General features: G+C 49.0%; 1 protein-coding gene across 5 annotated transcripts; it reads right to left on the reverse strand.

The window, feature by feature from the left end:
- Positions 1-840: 840 nt before the first annotated feature.
- Positions 841-16,882, reverse strand: CBX3 (chromobox 3). 5 transcript variants are annotated; one of them, XM_075315344.1, is made up of 6 exons: positions 16,773-16,882; positions 16,207-16,278; positions 14,582-14,721; positions 4,226-4,391; positions 3,561-3,655; positions 841-1,405 (listed from the first exon to the last, which is right to left on the reverse strand). In XM_075315344.1, the coding sequence occupies exons 2-6, from the start codon at positions 16,228-16,230 to the stop codon at positions 1,279-1,281; spliced, it is 552 nt and encodes a 183-aa protein (XP_075171459.1). In that variant the 5' UTR covers positions 16,231-16,278; positions 16,773-16,882; the 3' UTR covers positions 841-1,278. The 5 variants fall into 5 exon arrangements, with proteins under 5 accessions (XP_075171459.1, XP_075171458.1, XP_075171462.1 ...); XM_075315343.1 differs by having other exon boundaries at positions 16,204-16,278; positions 16,773-16,881; XM_075315347.1 differs by lacking the exons at positions 16,207-16,278; positions 16,773-16,882 and adding exons at positions 15,597-15,601; positions 15,971-16,097.
- Between the last annotated feature and the right edge of the window lie 525 nt (positions 16,883-17,407).

Genomic DNA, 17,407 nt, shown 5'->3' on the forward strand with positions numbered 1-17,407 from the left:
CTGCTTTTCATATATTCCCCTTACATAGTCACTGGTGTGCATACCTTCTCTCCATATAGTGTAGATTTTTTAGGTTTTTGTACCCAGTTCAGACTCAGAATTGGTGTTCCAGATGTTATTTGATTTATATTGACACTGTTGTCCCTCTTTGGCAGAGACTGACATGGAGTGGAATGTAAATGTGAAAGATGAGCTGGCATCTCTACAGTGTGATAAGGCTCATGCAAAGGCATGGTATAGTGATTTCTGGGAAAGGGTTACACAGAAACTGTCTTGTCCATTAGGCTACTGAATATGGGAGAGGGCAGGACTGGGCCCTGGAATATCAGTTTTCTAGTCATTTACTGTATTTAAAACATTGTCCTTCATATTGACGGGCCCTGCAGTGGAAAGAGGAGGAAAGAAGGGGGGGGGGGGGGGGCGCAACTTTCCTGCCAATCCCCTTCACATCTTCACAGCAGGCCCAGGGGGAATGAATAGCAGGGAGAGGGAAACTAAAAGATTTACTTACCCCAAAGCCAGGTCCCAGCCAGAGAAAGTGTATAGTTTCCTCAAGGTTGCTGCAGCTCGTCTGTTTGCTAAGGTGAATGAAGAGCAGAAATCCCCTAGTCTATGAGGTGTATGGGAGAGATTATAGAGGCATGTCTCCTCCTACCAGCTTAGAGTGGATTGTAAATTAGAGATTGAGCATGCAGAGGGGAAAGTGGGTGAAAGTGCAGGATACAAAGTGGCCAGAAGGTGTTATTCCTCGTGTACACAGAACCAGCTTCTGAGAAGTTACTTGAAAGGGCGGTTCTCCTCTGATATGACATATTAAGGACACAAGTCTGGAGTCACATGTGAGAATATAAAACTATTTATTGAACACTGCTCACCAGTATTTACATTGAAGTAAACAATATACAGTCAGGTAACATTCCACTTACTACAGAGGTCTCCAGAGCACTGCTACTGAAGCAACACCGGAGCTAATAACCTAGGATAAAGATTGGGCTAAAGCATTAACATGCACATCAACTGAAGGCTACAAAACACTTGCAAGTCTGTATTATAGATGCTTGACTTCAGTAGATTGAAGATTCATAAAAAAAAAAAAAAAGCCTAGACAGAGCCAGTACATGTATGAGAGGCTCTACAAGGCCAGGTACATTTTGTGGGGCCACGTTTGCCAAATTACTGGTGTGGTTTATTCAGAAAAAAAAACTAAAATTTAACCTTATGGTTCAGATGGTCGAGAGAAAAAAATCAGTAAAAAAAGAAAAAAGTCTACCAATGACTTTATTGTGCTTCATCTTCTGGACAAGAGTGCCATGTTAACCTCTCTTCATAAAACGCAATTACAACTTGAGGACATTTCGTGTTTGCTTCTTTCGCTGGGACCAGATCCGCTTCATCCGAGTCTTTCCTGCAAGAATATGTAATATGTTCACCGCATGTCCAAACACTACATTATGTAAACCCCAACTAAAGATCAAAAAGGAAGGCAGAAGTAGAGTAATGTCAAATGCATCAGAACACCAAGAATGGACACCCTGCAAGTTATCCCCAACATAAAAACGCAGCATTAGACCCCCGCATTAAGCGCAACGGTCAAGTCTACATCTCCCAGCTCCCCTCAGAAGCATGCACAGATTGAGACCCCTGAAAGCAAACATACCAGATCCTTGCCCATGCACTCTACAGATGACCAATGAATTAGGCTATGTGCGCACGCGTTTTTGGCCGCAAAAACGTACTGGTAAACAACGCATGCGTTACCATGTTTCAGTGTGTTTTTGTTCCTGTGTTTTTTCCAATGCATTGCATGGGTGAAAAAAAAAAAAAAAGAAACATGCAGAAAAGAATTGACTTTTTTTGTCAGCTCAAAACGCAGCTAAAAAAAACAAAAACTGTGTGGACAGCAAAAATGAATACTCAGACTTTGCTGGGGATGCAAAGTCATACAGTTTTAAGATCAAAAACGCGTAAAAACACCCTGTGTGCACATAGCCTCAGTGTAGCATGCAACATTTCAGTCTGCATTAAAAGCAACAGCTGCATGAGCTTAGTAATTTATTTTTTTTTAATGACCCCTTTTAAAGGGAACCTGTCAATCATAAATCCGAGCTCAGCTGCATTAAGCTACCTTGCAAACCGTAAAAAGCGCGCACCAATCACCAGGATTTTCCTATATACACTAAAGCCAGTGCTATACTGGTGCCAGCATGCCGATTCTATACATACCTTTGTCAGATTGGATGTATAGTTTTTGAAGTACAGGCGAGTACATTTACAGATTTTCAGCTTTTTGAATGGCAGCAGCTGCTGAATAGCCAAGATCTGGATTGGGTTTTGCCATCTATTCCCGCCCCTGTCTGCTGCCTGACCTCTGTAGATGTTAAGACTGTATGGGCTGCATTAATAACACACCTCTATCACATGACAGAAATTACTTACCTAGAGAATCCCATACAGTTTAGGATCTACAGAGGCCAGGCAGCAGACAGGGGCAGGAATAGATAGAAAACCTGATCCACATTAGCTATTCGGCAGCTGCTGCCAGTCAAAAAGCTGTACATTTCTGTAACTTTACTTTCCTGTATTTCAAAAACTATACAGCCAATCTGACAACTAAAAGGTATGTAAAGAATCAGCATGATAGCGCCAGTACAGCACTGGCTTTACATTATGTAGGAAAATCCTGGTGATTGGTGTGCTTTAAATATTCCTCACTTACTACAGATTGGGTCCTTAAAGGGGTGGTTCACCCATATTTTTTTATTGTCTAGATCGATATTATATTGAGAAACAATGTTTCTCTCAAATACCTTGTGTTGGCAATAGTGCCTGTGAGAGGCGCTATTGCAGACTGCTGTTCCCCGTCCAGTGACGTACCCGTCCAATGCTGCCTCGTCACATCCGTGCAGCCAGCTACATTCTGAGCCCATCTGCTCCCTGCTCCTCCTCCCTCACAGCACGTCTCTTGCTTGCAGCGTTCTGCGAGGAGGGAGGGGGGAGCAGGAGATGCGCCGTGCTAGGAGGGAGGAGGAGGGAGCAGATGGGCAGCAGTGAAACACTGCTCACAGCTCAGAGTCTGGAAGAATGTAGCCGGCTGCACGGATGTGACGTGGCAGCATTGAACGGGTACGTCACTGGACGGGGAGCAGCGGTCTGCAATAGCGCCTCTCACAGGCACTATTGCCAACACAAGGTATTTGAGAGAAACATTGTTTCTCAATACAATATCGATCTAGACAATAAAAAATATGGGTGAACCACCCCTTTAACACAGTCACTGTAGTCTGATGCCAAAGTTACATCTATTACCTACTCAAATTTCTACTCGCAAGTAAGGCATGGAAAAAAAAAAAAATGCAAATCTAGCTGCTGGCACAGGTTTGTCATCAGGAAACTCTGGACATTCATACATCTACACAGGGGCTGTAAGATGTAGATGAAAGCTACTCACACTGTCTTGAATGAATAAACATGGTGTTTTTCCCCCCACTAATTGCAGAAGAGTTCATGCAGCTAGTGGAAAGTTATTGTGTCGGTTGAAGTAACCAGAACATATTACATACCATTTCATAAGGAACATCAGCTCCCCGCTGCTGTCTGTAGCGCCAATTATCCTCTCTGGTTCTAAACCTCTAGTGAAGCCTCTTGGTTTGTCAGCCTAAATACAATGTTAAATAACCATTAAAAAAAAATAAAAATGGGAACACCAGCACAGAAAAGAAACTAGACTTTTTTTTCAGGATTGGACGATTATTAGAACTGTATCTCGAGGCCTTTATGTTTAGAGAATCTTAGGGCACAGAAATCAAACACTAAATCATTTTCTTTTCACCAAGACAACCATACGAGAAACCTCTGGTGGCAATCTAGAGCCAAACACACAAGCATGGCACAGCACATGCAGATGAAAGGCTGGAGAGAGGGCCATTATATGAACAGATAATACTTTTCTGCGACTAATAAAAATAGATAACTATTGGGATGAAGAAAGGGTTACACACGTGGCAGTGGGTTTATGCACTGAACAAAATGTTAAACAAGGACCTTGTTAAGTTTTAAGGGTTATGTTGAGCTTTAGTACCTAATTTTTTTGATGTGTGGTTGGATGATTGTGGTCTCTACAAGATTGTTACACTATTTCTAAAATGTTTCAACTGAGTTAGGGGACAGTGTATGTACATGGTCAACCATCAGTGAAGGTAGAGGGAGTATTAGCATATAACAATACCGATTCTCGCTTCTTCTTTGACTTGCTCTCTTCGGATTCACTGTCGGACACAGATTTTCTCTTGCCGCCATCTGATTTTTCTTTGCCAGCTTTTTGAGAGTTGAGAAAAGCTTCGATTAACTCTGGACAATCCAAGTTCTCTTCTGGTTCCCAAGTATTGTCTGCGCTGTAAACACACAGAACAGGACTAAGGACAATTTCACACAAAATGCCAAAGCCAGAATCTAATCTACAACAGACAGTAGGATAGAAACTGAAGCTCAAACATGTACTAGGGGCTGGCTCTTCCGTAAACGCTGCTCATACTCCAAGCTGATCTGCAGCAGAGAAAGTCGTTAAGTGTCAACATGAGATTTACTCACCACTGTAAAGAGTTCTGGAATTAAAGGAACCTGTCATGTCCTTTATGCGTTCTGACCTACAAGCAGGGTGATGTGTGGCCTAGAAACCCCAGCCTACCCATCCCTGTGTTGTAATATTGTGTAAAGAAGGGAATTTTGTTACTTACCGTAAATTCCTTTTCTTCTAGCTCCTATTGGGAGACCCAGACGATTGGGGTGTATAGCACTGCCTCCGGAGGCCACACAAAGCATTACACTAAAAAGTGTAAGGCCCCTCCCCTTCTGGCTATACACCCCCAGTGGGATCACTGGCTCACCAGTTTTAGTGCAAAAGCAAGAAGGAGGAAAGCCAAGAACTGGTTTAAACAAATTCACTCCGAAGTAACATCGGAGAACTGAAAACCATTCAACATGAACAACATGTGTACCCGAAAAACAACCAAAAATCCCGAAGGACAACAGGGCGGGTGCTGGGTCTCCCAATAGGAGCTAGAAGAAAAGGAATTTACGGTAAGTAACAAAATTCCCTTCTTCGGCGCTCCATTGGGAGACCCAGACGAGTGGGACGTCCAAAAGCTGTCCCTGGGTGGGTAAAGAATACCTCATGTTAGAGCTGCGAAGACAGCCCTCCCCTACGGGGAGGCAACTGCCGCCTGCAGGACTCTTCTACCTAGGCTGGCGTCCGCCGAAGCATAGGTATGCACCTGATAATGTTTGGTGAAAGTGTGCAGACTCGACCAGGTAGCTGCCTGGCACACCTGTTGAGCCGTAGCCTGGTGTCGTAATGCCCAGGACGCACCCACGGCTCTGGTAGAATGGGCCTTCAGCCCTGATGGAACCGGAAGCCCAGCAGAACGGTAGGCTTCAAGAATTGGTTCTCTGATCCATCGAGCCAGGGTGGCTTTGGAAGCCTGCGACCCTTTGCGCTTACCAGCGACAAGGACAAAGAGTGCATCCGAGCGGCGCAGGGGCGCCGTGCGGGAAATGTAGATTCTGAGTGCTCTCACCAGATCCAACAAATGTAAATCCTTTTCATACCGATGAACTGCATGCGGATAAAAGGAAGGCAAGGAGATATCCTGATTAAGATGAAAAGAGGATACCACCTTAGGGAGAAACTCCTGAATGGGACGCAGCACTACCTTGTCCTGGTGGAACACCAGGAAAGGAGCTTTGGATGACAGCGCTGCTAGTTCAGACACTCTCCGAAGAGACGTGACCGCTACCAGAAAGGCCACTTTCTGTGAGAGTCGAGAAAGTGACACATCCCTCAGAGGCTCGAAGGGCGGCTTCTGGAGAGTAACAAGGACCTTGTTTAGATCCCACGGATCTAACGGCCGCCTGTACGGAGGTACGATATGACAAACCCCCTGCAGGAACGTGCGCACCTGAGAAAGTCGTGCTAGACGCTTCTGAAAAAAAACACGGATAATGCCGAGACTTGCCCTTTAAGGGAGCCGAGCGACAAGCCCTTTTCCAACCCAGATTGTAGGAAGGAAAGAAAGACAGGTAACGCGAATGGCCAGGGGGATACTCCTTGTGCAGAGCACCAGGATAAGAAAATCTTCCACGTTCTGTGGTAGATCTTAGCAGAAGTGGACTTCCTAGCCTGTTTCATGGTGGCAACGACCCCTTGGGATAATCCTGAAGACGCTAGGATCCAGGACTCAATGGCCACACAGTCAGGTTCAGGGCCGCAGAATTCCGATGGAAAAACGGCCCTTGGGACAGTAAGTCTGGACGGTCTGGTAGTGCCCACGGTTGGCCGACCGTGAGATGCCACAGATCCGGGTACCACGACCTCCTCGGCCAGTCTGGGGCGACGAGTATGACGCGGCTGCAATCGGATCTGATCTTGCGTAACACTCTGGGCAAGAGTGCCAGAGGTGGAAACACATAAGGGAGCCGGAACTGCGACCAATCTTGCACTAAGGCGTCTGCCGCCAGAGCTCTTTGATCGCGAGACCGCGCTATGAAGGTCGGGACCTTGTTGTTGTGCCGAGACGCCATTAGGTCGACGTCCGGCACCCCCCAGCGGCGGCAGATTTCCTGAAACACGTCCGGGTGAAGGGACCATTCCCCTGCGTCCATGCCCTGGCGACTGAGGAAGTCTGCTTCCCAGTTTTCTACGCCCGGGATGTGAACTGCTGATATGGTGGATGCTCTTTCCTCTACCCACATGAGAATTCGCCTGACTTCCTGGAAGGCTTGCCGACTGCGTGTCCCTCCTTGGTGGTTGATGTATGCCACCGCTGTGGAGTTGTCCGACTGAATTCGGATCTGCTTTCCTTCCAGCCACTGCTGGAAGGCTAATAGGGCAAGATACACTGCCCTGATTTCCAGAACATTGATCTGAAGGGTGGACTCCTGCTGAGTCCACGTCCCTTGAGCCCTGTGGTGGAGAAAAACTGCTCCCCACCCTGACAGACTCGCGTCTGTCGTGACCACTGCCCAGGCTGGGGGCAGGAATGATCTTCCCTGCGTTAATGAGGTGGGAAGGAGCCACCATAGCAGAGAATCCTTGGCCGTCTGAGAAAGGGAGACTTTCCTGTCTAGGGAAGTTGTCTTCCCGTCCCACTGGCGGAGAATGTCCCATTGAAGTGGACGCAGATGAAACTGCGCGAACGGGACTGCCTCCATTGCTGCCACCATCTTCCCTAGGAAGTGCATGAGGCGCCTTAAGGGGTGCGACTGACCCTGAAGGAGAGACTGCACCCCTGTCCGTAGAGACCGCTGCTTGTCCAGCGGAAGCTTCACTATCGCTGAGAGAGTATGAAACTCCATGCCAAGATACGTTAGTGATTGAGTCGGTGCCAGGTTGGACTTTGAAAAGTTGATGATCCACCCGAAAGTCTGGAGAGTCTCCAGCGCAACATTCAGGCTGTGTTGGCATGCCTCTTGAGAGGGTGCTTTGACAAGTAGATCGTCTAAGTAAGGGATCACCGAATGACCCTGAGAGTGCAAGACTGCTACCACTGCCGCCATGACCTTGGTGAAAACCCGTGGGGCTGTCGCCAGACCAAATGGCAGAGCTACGAACTGGAGATGGTCGTCTCCTATCACGAAACGTAGGAAACGTTGGTGCTCTGTAGCAATCGGCACGTGGAGATAAGCATCTTTGATGTCTATTGATGCAAGGAAATCTCCTTGAGACATTGAGGCAATGACAGAGCGGAGGGATTCCATCCGGAACCGCCTGGCGTTCACATGCTTGTTGAGCAGCTTTAGGTCCAGAACAGGACGGAACGAGCCGTCCTTTTTTGGAACCACGAAGAGATTGGAGTAAAAACCTTGCCCTTGTTCCTGCAGAGGAACAGGGATCACCACTCCTTCTGCTTTTAGTGAGCACACCGCCTGCAGAAGGGCATCTGCTCGGTCGGGATGTGGGGAGGTTCTGAAGAACCGAGGCGGAGGACGAGAACTGAATTCTATCCTGTACCCGTGAGACAAAATGTCTGCTACCCACCGGTCTTTGACATGTGGCAGCCAAATGTCGCAAAAGCGGGAGAGCCTGCCACCGACCGAGGATGCGGAGGGCTGAGGCCGAAAGTCATGAGGCAGCCGCCTTGGAAGCGGTTCCTCCGGTTGCTTTCTTGGGGCGTGACTGAGCCCGCCAGGAATCTGAGCTCCTTTGCTCCTTCTGAGTCCCTTTGGACGAGGAGAAATGGGTCTTGCTGGAGCCTCGAAAGGACCGAAACCTCGACTGCCACTTCCTCTGTTGAGGTTTGCTTGATCTGGGCTGGGGTAAGGAGGAGTCCTTACCCTTGGATTGCTTAATGATTTCAGCCAATTGTTCACCAAACAGTCTATCTACAGATAGCGGCAAGCTGGTTAAACATTTTTTGGAAGCAGAATCCGCTTTCCATTCCTTTAACCACAAGGCTCTGCGCAAGACAACAGAGTTGGCAGACGCAATTGAGGTACGGCTTGTAGAGTCCAGGACAGCGTTGATAGCGTAAGTCGCAAACGCAGACATTTGCGAGGTTAGGGACGCTACTCGCGGCACTGCTGGACATATGATAGAGTCCACCTGTGCCAGGCCAGCTGAAATAGCTTGGAGTGCCCACACGGCCGCGAATGCTGGCGCAAACGACGCGCCAATAGCTTCATAGACAGACTTTAACCAAAGGTCCATCTGTCTGTCATTGGCATCTTTAAGTGAAGCCCCATCCTCCACTGCAACTATGGATCTAGCTGCAAGCCTGGAGATTGGGGGATCCACCTTTGGACACTGGGTCCAGCGTTTGACCACGTCAGGGGGAAAGGGATAACGTGTATCCTTAAGACGTTTGGAGAAACGCTTATCTGGGTAGGCATGGTGTTTCTGGACTGATTCTCTGAAGTCAGCGTGGTCCAGAAAAGTACTCAGTTTAGGCTTGGGATACCTGAAATGGAACTTCTCCTGCTGTGCAGCTGCCTCCTCTGCAGAAGGGGCTGGGGGAGAAATATCCAACAGTCTATTGATGGCCGCTATAAGGTCATTTACCATGGCGTCACCATCAGGAGTATCCAGATTGAGAGCGGTTTCAGGATTAGACTCCTGATCACCCTCCTCTGTCTCATCATGTAGAGACTTTTCTCGCTGAGACCCTGATCCGCGTGATGACGTGGGGGGGTCTCTCCCAGCGAGCACGCTTAGGCTGCCTGGGACTGTCATCTGAATCAGAGCCGTCAGGCTGAGATGCCTGGGACCCCCTTGAAGCACTGATTAACTCCAACTGAGGGGGACCGGGGAACATTGCCGCAGCAGTGTCCATGGACTGAGTAACTGGCCTGGCCTGCAAGGTCTCTAGGATTTTTGTCATAGTGACAGACATCCTGTCAGCGAAAACAGCAAACTCTGTCCCCGTCACCGGGACAGGGTTCACCGGCGACTCTGCCTGGGCCACTACCACCATAGGCTCCTGCTGACGAAGTGGCACAGGGACCGAACATTGCACACAATGGGGGTCATTGTAACCTGCCGGTAGATCAGCCCCACAAGCGGCACAAGCAGCGTTCACAGCCTGTGTCTTGGCACCCTTGCGTTTTGCAGATGACATGTTGTCGTCTCCTCAGAGCAATAGGGGTATACAGCCAAGAAGCGACCTTACAGTGCAATATATATATAGATATATCTGGTACAGGAAAAAGTACACCAAATAACACTGTGGCACTAGTGGGGCCAGCACGAATGTGCTGCTTACCGCCCGCTTAACGCGGGTGTGGGGTCGCCAGAAATCCCTTGTCTGGGTCTCCCAGAGCCTGTGTCCGTTCCCCAGCCAGACTGCATGCAGGAATGGCTGCCGGCGTCTCTGTGGAGGGGGGGGCGGGCCCTGGGTGTGCTCAGACAAAAAGCGGGAAACCTGCGTCCCACTGTGCCCAGTGAGAGGGCTGGAGCATGTAAATAAGGCTCCAGCCCTCGGCGCTGACGATTGCACAACGCCTGTCCCCTTCCCTGATTGACAGGGAGGGGGCGGGAACGAAGCGGAGCTAGGCCGCAAAAGCCGGGGACTAGATTTATAAGCGCCGCCGTCGTAAAAGCACGGTCGGCGCTAAGTCCCCGGCGCACTACAAGTCCCAGCCGCGCCGCCGCTCCCGGAGCGGCCGGCGCGGTAGTTCCCAACACATAAAGTCACTCAGCCAAGCTGCAGTGACTCAAACCCCAGCGCGCAGCGCTACTGTCCCCGGCGCACTAGCACACCCAGCAAGTCTGGAGTGTGCGCGGCCAGTCCATAGGGGGACACAGAGTACCTGAATGTTGCAGGGCCTTGTCCCTGAACGGTACCCCGGCTCCTTATCCAGCAGGTTCAATGGGTCTGTGGACGGAGCCCGGCCTCAGGGCTTGGAGGCCGGTAAGATCCCACTTCCTCAGAGCCCCTCAGGGGGATGGGGAAGGAAAACAGCATGTGGGCTCCCGCCTCCGTACCCGCAATGGGTACCTCAACCTTACAAACCGCAAGTGGGGTGAGAAGGGAGCATGCTGGGGGCACTAGTATGGGCCCTCTTTTCTTCCATCCGACATAGTCAGCAGCTGCTGCTGACTAAACAGTGGAGCTATGCGTGGATGTCTGACCTCCTTCGCACAAAGCAGAAAACTGGTGAGCCAGTGATCCCACTGGGGGTGTATAGCCAGAAGGGGAGGGGCCTTACACTTTTTAGTGTAATGCTTTGTGTGGCCTCCGGAGGCAGTGCTATACACCCCAATCGTCTGGGTCTCCCAATGGAGCGCCGAAGAAATTAATGTATAAATGTTTTATATCTTCCGTGTTCCCTATGTAAATCAGAGGGTCTAGTCCCCTTGGCGTCGCATTGTCCCGTGGGCGTTTGCATGCTTTCCATGGTATCACGCCCCTGTGGGTGTGATGCCATGGATTTACACGAGAGACGTCAGCTCCATGAGATCCTGCACGTGCGCGCTTGCCATTCCTGCAGCCTTGTTATCTGGGTGCTTGCTTGTCTGCTTTAGACACGTTCTGCGCATGGTCAGAACTGCAGGCGTCTTCTGAGCACAGTCAGTGCGCATCTGAAGCCGACGAGCAAACACCCAGATAACAAGACTGCGGAAATGGCAAGCATGCACGTGCGGGATCTCAAGGAGCTGACTGACGTCACTCATGTAAATCCATGGCATCACACCCACAGGGGCGCGATACCATGGAAAACATGCAAACGCCCACGGGACAATGCGACGCCAAGGGGACTAGACCCTCTGATCATTTACATAGGGAACATGTAAGTAATAAAACTTTTTTTAGACATTCATATTACCACACACGGATGGGTAGGAAGGGGTTACTAGGACACACATCACCCTGCTTGTAGGTCAGAATGCATATGGGACCTGACAGGTTCCCTTTAATGACGCTATATATAAGTGAAAAGCCGCAGCTCAAACTGAGCAAAGACGTGGATTTTAAATCCTTGTCAAGGTGTATCCTTTAAGGGGGTTTTACACTTTCAGTAGTGGAACCCAAATTATTCCAGTTATGTGGAAAAGCCACTTAAGCTGGGTTCACAATGTTCTGCACTACTTTCAGTGGCTCTGTTGGAACTTGCATCTGAACGCCCACAAAACTGGATTTGTGCATATGCGCCAATGGGGCCCATTGACTAATGATGCAGATGAAGTCAGTGTGCTCTGTTGGACATCATTTTTGTCTGTATGACTGTTGGAGGAAGCAAAGCATTTAACCCCGTTACCACCAGATAATTTTCCGTTTTGTTTTTTTTTGCCTCCCCTTCTTCCAAATGCAATAACTTATTTTTTTTTGTCAATGTAGCTTTTTGCAGGATGAGTTGTCTTTTCGAATGACACCATTCATTCTGCCCCATATTGTATTAGAAAATGGGAGGAAAAAAAAAAAAAAAAAAAACAAACTGCAGTGAAATGGCAAAAAAGTGCAATTGCAATATTGTTTTGGGGTTTTTGTTACCATGTTCACTATACGGTAAAACTCATCTGGCAATATGATTCCCCAGGAGGTCAGTACGAGTTTGTAAATATCAAACATGCATGCTTTCATCTAAGTGGTGAAAAAAAAAAAAAAAAAAAAAAAAATGCAAAGTTAGTATAGGGGGTGAAAAAAAAAAAAGATACTTTTGTCAACATTTTTTGACACTTTAGCGTTCTATTGGGGCTGTGCAGGGGCCTATTTTTTGCACCCTGAGCTGACGTTTAATTAGACCCTTTTTTTGTAGCTGTAATGTTTTGATTGCCTTTGCCATTGTTTTGATAGCCACTGCATTTTAATGCAATATTGAAGCAAAAAAAAAAATAAAAATATAAATAAATATTCTGGCGTTTTGATTTTATCACTACGCTCTAACCATTCTGATTTATCAAAATGTAAAATCAGAGTTCAGAATTGCCTGCTCTGATACAGTTTTTTTTATAGTTTTGTTTTCAAAGGGGCAATTGAACTTTTATTCATATTTTTTAAAAAACCTTGTTTTTACTAGTCCCCATTAAGGGGCTTGAAGCCTTTACTATCAGATCGCTTCTGCTGTTCAGAGCAATGCTTCAGGACCACTGTTCAGCAGAAATGCTGTTTTCTTGTACATGCCGGCTTACACATGAAGTGAGTCACGACAGGTGTCATTACAATCTATTGGTACCCCGTGATTGTGTCACTGGGCTGCCGATGGCGGAGGGAAATAGCGTGTTGCCCGCTGGAGCACATTTGACAGCGCGATCTAACTAGTTAACACGCATGGGTGGATCTCTGATCCATCCGCACCAGTTAGCTGCACGTCTGCTGATCACATTAATAGACATGTGCAGGGAAATAACGTTTATTCACTTCTATAGCACCACTAATTCCATAGCATAAAAGACATCAGCATCAATGCCCCATTGGAGCTCAATTAAATTCCCTATCAGTATAAAATTTTGGGTGTGGGAGGAAACCCACACAAACAAGGGGAGAACATACAAACTCCTTGCAGATGTTCTCCTTGGTGGAATATGAACCTAGGACCCCATCACTGCAAGCCTGCAGTGCTAACCACAGACACACGCCACAGCAAGCACACATTAAAGTGACAAAACTTCGGACATATGGGTACATCCTAGGTTGTAAAGGGGTTATGTCCTGCTTGGCTCTAGGTGTATATGGCTGAAAATGATGTTCGATGGAGCACACCAACTCCAATCTGCATCATTAGTCAATGCCCCCACTTGCATGTACGCCCAAATCAAGTCCCAACAGAGCTACTGACCGTAAAGCCAAACACAGCCTTATCCAGGTTTTGGTATTTTGCATCAGGATTTGTAAACTCAGGAGTAAAGGCCCCTTTACACACAGACTTTCTAGCGATCCCACCAGCGATCCCGACCTGGATCGCTGGAAAGTCTCAAACAGTCGCTGGTGAGCTGTCAAACAGGCAGATCTGATAAACAATGCAGCAGCGATACGGACCTGCAGAAGGACCTCGCTGGAAAGGGAATGCTCACACGCCTATGGGCTGGGTCGATAACGATGTAGTAACGGTGTCAAACACACAGATACATGCTGCGCAGCGGGAAACAAAAGGACCAAATAATGGTCCTGAATGACTTGTAGCGATCAGGGGCCCAGGTCGCTGATGTGTGTCACACACTGCAATGTCGCTGGGGAGGTCGCTATTACGTCACAAAACCGGTGACGTTACAGCGATGTCACTAGCGATGTTGCAGTGTGTAAAGGGGCCTTAAGACTAAATGAAGTCTGTTTTGCGGTAACTCCAGGTTTGGGCTTAATAGTGATGACATCAGGACCAAGACATCGGCGTGAATACCTCGAATACTTTTCAAATTTTGGACACTTGGGACGATTCATTGTTAAGACATACTAAAGAATGATCTTTGTGCCACAATGGCATGGTTACTTGTATTTATGCACTCAGTTTTCCATAACATCTTGCTCAACAACCTGTGGTAATGGATGAGCGGTGGTCTTCCACCACTGACTGCTCTTACACTATGCATAGAAAGTCCAGTCATTCTAGCAGGGGGAGCAAATGCAGCTGATGAATGCAAGGACTGCAGAGCTGCAAGCTGATAAAGCAGTAAAGGACCATAAATATGGGTAATTTATTCTAGAAAGTGCAATCTTTATACCAATAATGAATAAAAACAGTTATAATACAGCAGGCACTCAGGACCATGCACGTCGCATTACCCAACATTTAGGTTAATTTGATAAACTGGCCCAGATGCTAGTAAACCAATAAAGTTGAATGTGCATTGTCCACAGCCAATGTATTAGTAATTGTTTACCATCTCCAGGGTGCACAGACCAAGAAAACGTGCCAGCAGGAGAGGGAGGAGCGCTAGTATGCAAGAGCAGTGCTTCCTGATAGGTATTCAAAAAGGAAGCTCCTTAGTGTGAGGCAAACAATGGGTTAAAGAGTAAATGGAGCAGGCAGCCCTGCATTATTGGGATTAATATCCTGCCGCAGCAGTCTGCCACAAGAAAAGCCCTTAAGTCACCTGGTATTTTAAACACATTTATCTTTTGGCTAAGTGTTCGGGGAAGGTGGGCCATACACTTACTCTGTGAACCCTTTCCACTTTAGATAATATTCAACCTTCCCATTTACAACACGTCTGTCCAGAACCTTTTCTACTACAAACTCTTCAGGTTCTGCTTCTTCCACTTTCTTGCCCTTTCCATTCTGCTTCTTCCCCATTTTCTGTCAAGGTGACAAGAAAAACAAACAAAAATTATAAAGCACTAAACAGGACACAAGCATCAACTTCCCAAAGTAATTTATCATATACAAATCCCAAAAAGTTCACAAGGGACTGTAGCAAGCTTAGACGTCCTCCCTTACAGATAGGGCATGAGCTTATTGATGGCTGGGGATCTGACTTCTGGAGTCCCATGTATCCCGAAAACAGGATTGGGAACAGCCACGTCTGGACGGAGCATGTGCACCTCAATCCATTCAGATGGGAATCTCCTGAGCCCCTGCTCGTGAAGATGCCATTGTTCAGACCTCCAGCAATCGCCAAATTATTGCCTGTGCCCTCTATGGGGATGACTAACTTCATACAAACCCTTTAACATGTTTACCATGCATTTGAAAAACATACAAGATATGATAACTAAGGCTTTGTGGAAGAAGTGTAAATGTGCATGCAGTGCTCCAGCTATAGAATCTGGTAAAATCCAGGAACGTCACCGAGTCTCCCCATCCTCCTCCTTCGCTGCCCAGTTATAGGCTCAAAAAGGGTTACAGAACCTATGGCCCAGGAAACAGTGCTGGCTTATGGGAATTGTCCTCAGCGCTGATACTCTGAGTGACAATGACACCGGCAGGATCTCCCATGTGAAGCAGTGGCCAGATGGAGGCTTAGGAAGGGCTTATACAGAGAACAGGAAAAAGCGAAATTAGCAGTGAAGAACTACAACACTGCGAGGGGCATAGGAGCTGAAGGGAGGGTCTCTACACTGATAGGGAGTATTTTTAGGATGGGACTTAAATATCAGCTCGGGGGGGGGGGGGGGGGGGGGGGGGGGGGGGGGGGGGGGGCGCCCACCCCCTATGAGAAGTGAGCAGATAACTGGTACTGCTGGGCGGACACGTGACCACTGGAGAAGCCCCCCCTCTAATATCGGCACTACAGATAGGCAATCAGTGCAGAGGAACAATTGCCTGAGGACACAGGCAGTAACCTGCAGGTTCAGCGGCTATGGCCTCCAGGGCTGGGGTCCTAGGAGCACTGCACTGCACATTCACCTGGGCAGAGGCTGATGGAGGGGCCACCTGGGGCCGAGCTGCAGCCCTGTACTGGTGACACGGAGTCCCGGTGCACAGGGCTGCGCAGCCAGGCGCCCCCTCCACACGGGTTGGGCATCCAGCAGGCGCTGTCATAAAGCTGTAGCCGGGGGCTGCATCGCTACCTCCCCGGCACACCGCCGCCGCCCCCCCCGCTTACCGTGCACGGTGGCCGCACGTCTCCTGCTCGCCCTAGGCCTGATGTTCGCGCGGCCCCGCCCCTGTGCACGCATGCGCAGTACAGCCGTGAGACTATTAGCGGGGCTGACCATCCTCACTACTCCGGATTGCGCGGGGGACCACCGGGAATGACGCGCATGCGCCCCCAGAGCCACCACCGGGCCCGCACCCCGGAATACATGACTTATACATAACAAGAGAAGAGTCACTTACTACCTGCGTCTCCAGACTGGCCTGCATTTAATACTATTATCTGGTCCCCTTATCGCTGTGCGGCACTATCACGTCCTGTGTGTGAAATACATATAGAGCGTTTAGTACATGCAGGTCTCGGGCGAAAACACAGATACACGGCGAGGACTACACGGCCACCACTGCAGCCCACGTGACGCTGCACAGATTACAGCCGAGCAGTGCGGCACAGAGGGGCGTCCTGCAGCCCCGGGCACTGCACCGACCATCCACAGCCTGCGGCCCCCGGGCTCCGCCATGTACCGGCGGCTCACCACTGCGGACGAGGAGGCGCACGTGACCCCCGCCGCACGTGCCCGGGGCTTCCCGCCTGCACCGCGCACTCATACAATGGCGGGAAGAGCCGTTACTGAAGGCTGCGCTGCACCGCGCACACCGCCATCTTGCCCGCCACCGCATTCTCGCACATTGCTTCTATTCCAACATCCCCGCACTCAGCCCCCACTACACAATACCCGGGGGTCCAGGAACCGGCTCCGGCCATTACCCCGCGTGCAGCGCAGCCGCACATTACTATAGCCGCCACCTACCTCTGTGCCGCTTCTTTCACTTTTCTCCCGGTGCTGCTCCTCCGTCAGTTCTCACCGACAAGCGCCTTCTACTGCCGCGCACAGCGTCACGGCGCTCAGAGGTGGGCGGGGCGGGCTGGTGACGTGCAGAACAATGGGCTCCGAGCTTTCTGGCGGGCATTTTACTGGCGCGAACGTTAACCCCTCTACTGCCGTGTACGCGCAGGCGTGCGGTGTGTGTGTGCACAATGCGCTCTGCTCACATGTAGGCACTATACGGTTAATAGTCTATGCCGCCCTGCACCAGACCAGAGCATGCGGCCGCCAGTGTGTGTGCGGCATGTATGTATGTGTGTGGTGTGTGTCTACATGTATGTATATGTGTGTGCGGCATGTATGTATATGTGTGGTGTGTGTCTACATGTATGTATATGTGTGTGTGCGGCATGTATGCATATGTGTGGTGTGTGTCTACATGTATGTATATGTGTGTGTGCGGCATGTATGCATATGTGTGGTGTGTGTCTACATGTATGTATATGTGTGTGTGCGGCATGTATGCATATGTGTGGTGTGTGTCTACATGTATGTATATGTGTGTGTTGTATGTGTCTACATGTATGTATATGTGTGTGTGCGGCATGTATGTATGTGTG

Source organism: Anomaloglossus baeobatrachus, chromosome 6, assembly GCF_048569485.1.
Source record: "Anomaloglossus baeobatrachus isolate aAnoBae1 chromosome 6, aAnoBae1.hap1, whole genome shotgun sequence".
NCBI lineage: Eukaryota > Metazoa > Chordata > Amphibia > Anura > Aromobatidae > Anomaloglossus > Anomaloglossus baeobatrachus.

Excerpts from the sequence above, each read along its gene's own strand:
- CBX3 (XM_075315347.1), bottom strand. The coding sequence starts at position 16,082 with ATGGTCAGCCCCGCTAATAGTCTCACGGCTGTACTGCGCATGCGTGCA. Across the intron at positions 4,392-14,581 it reads AAGTGGAAAGGGTTCACAGA|CGCAGACAATACTTGGGAAC; the intron begins GTAAGTGTATGG and ends GTGTGTTTACAG. Across the intron at positions 3,656-4,225 it reads CAAAGAAGAAGCGAGAATCG|GCTGACAAACCAAGAGGCTT; the intron begins GTATTGTTATAT and ends CATTGTATTTAG.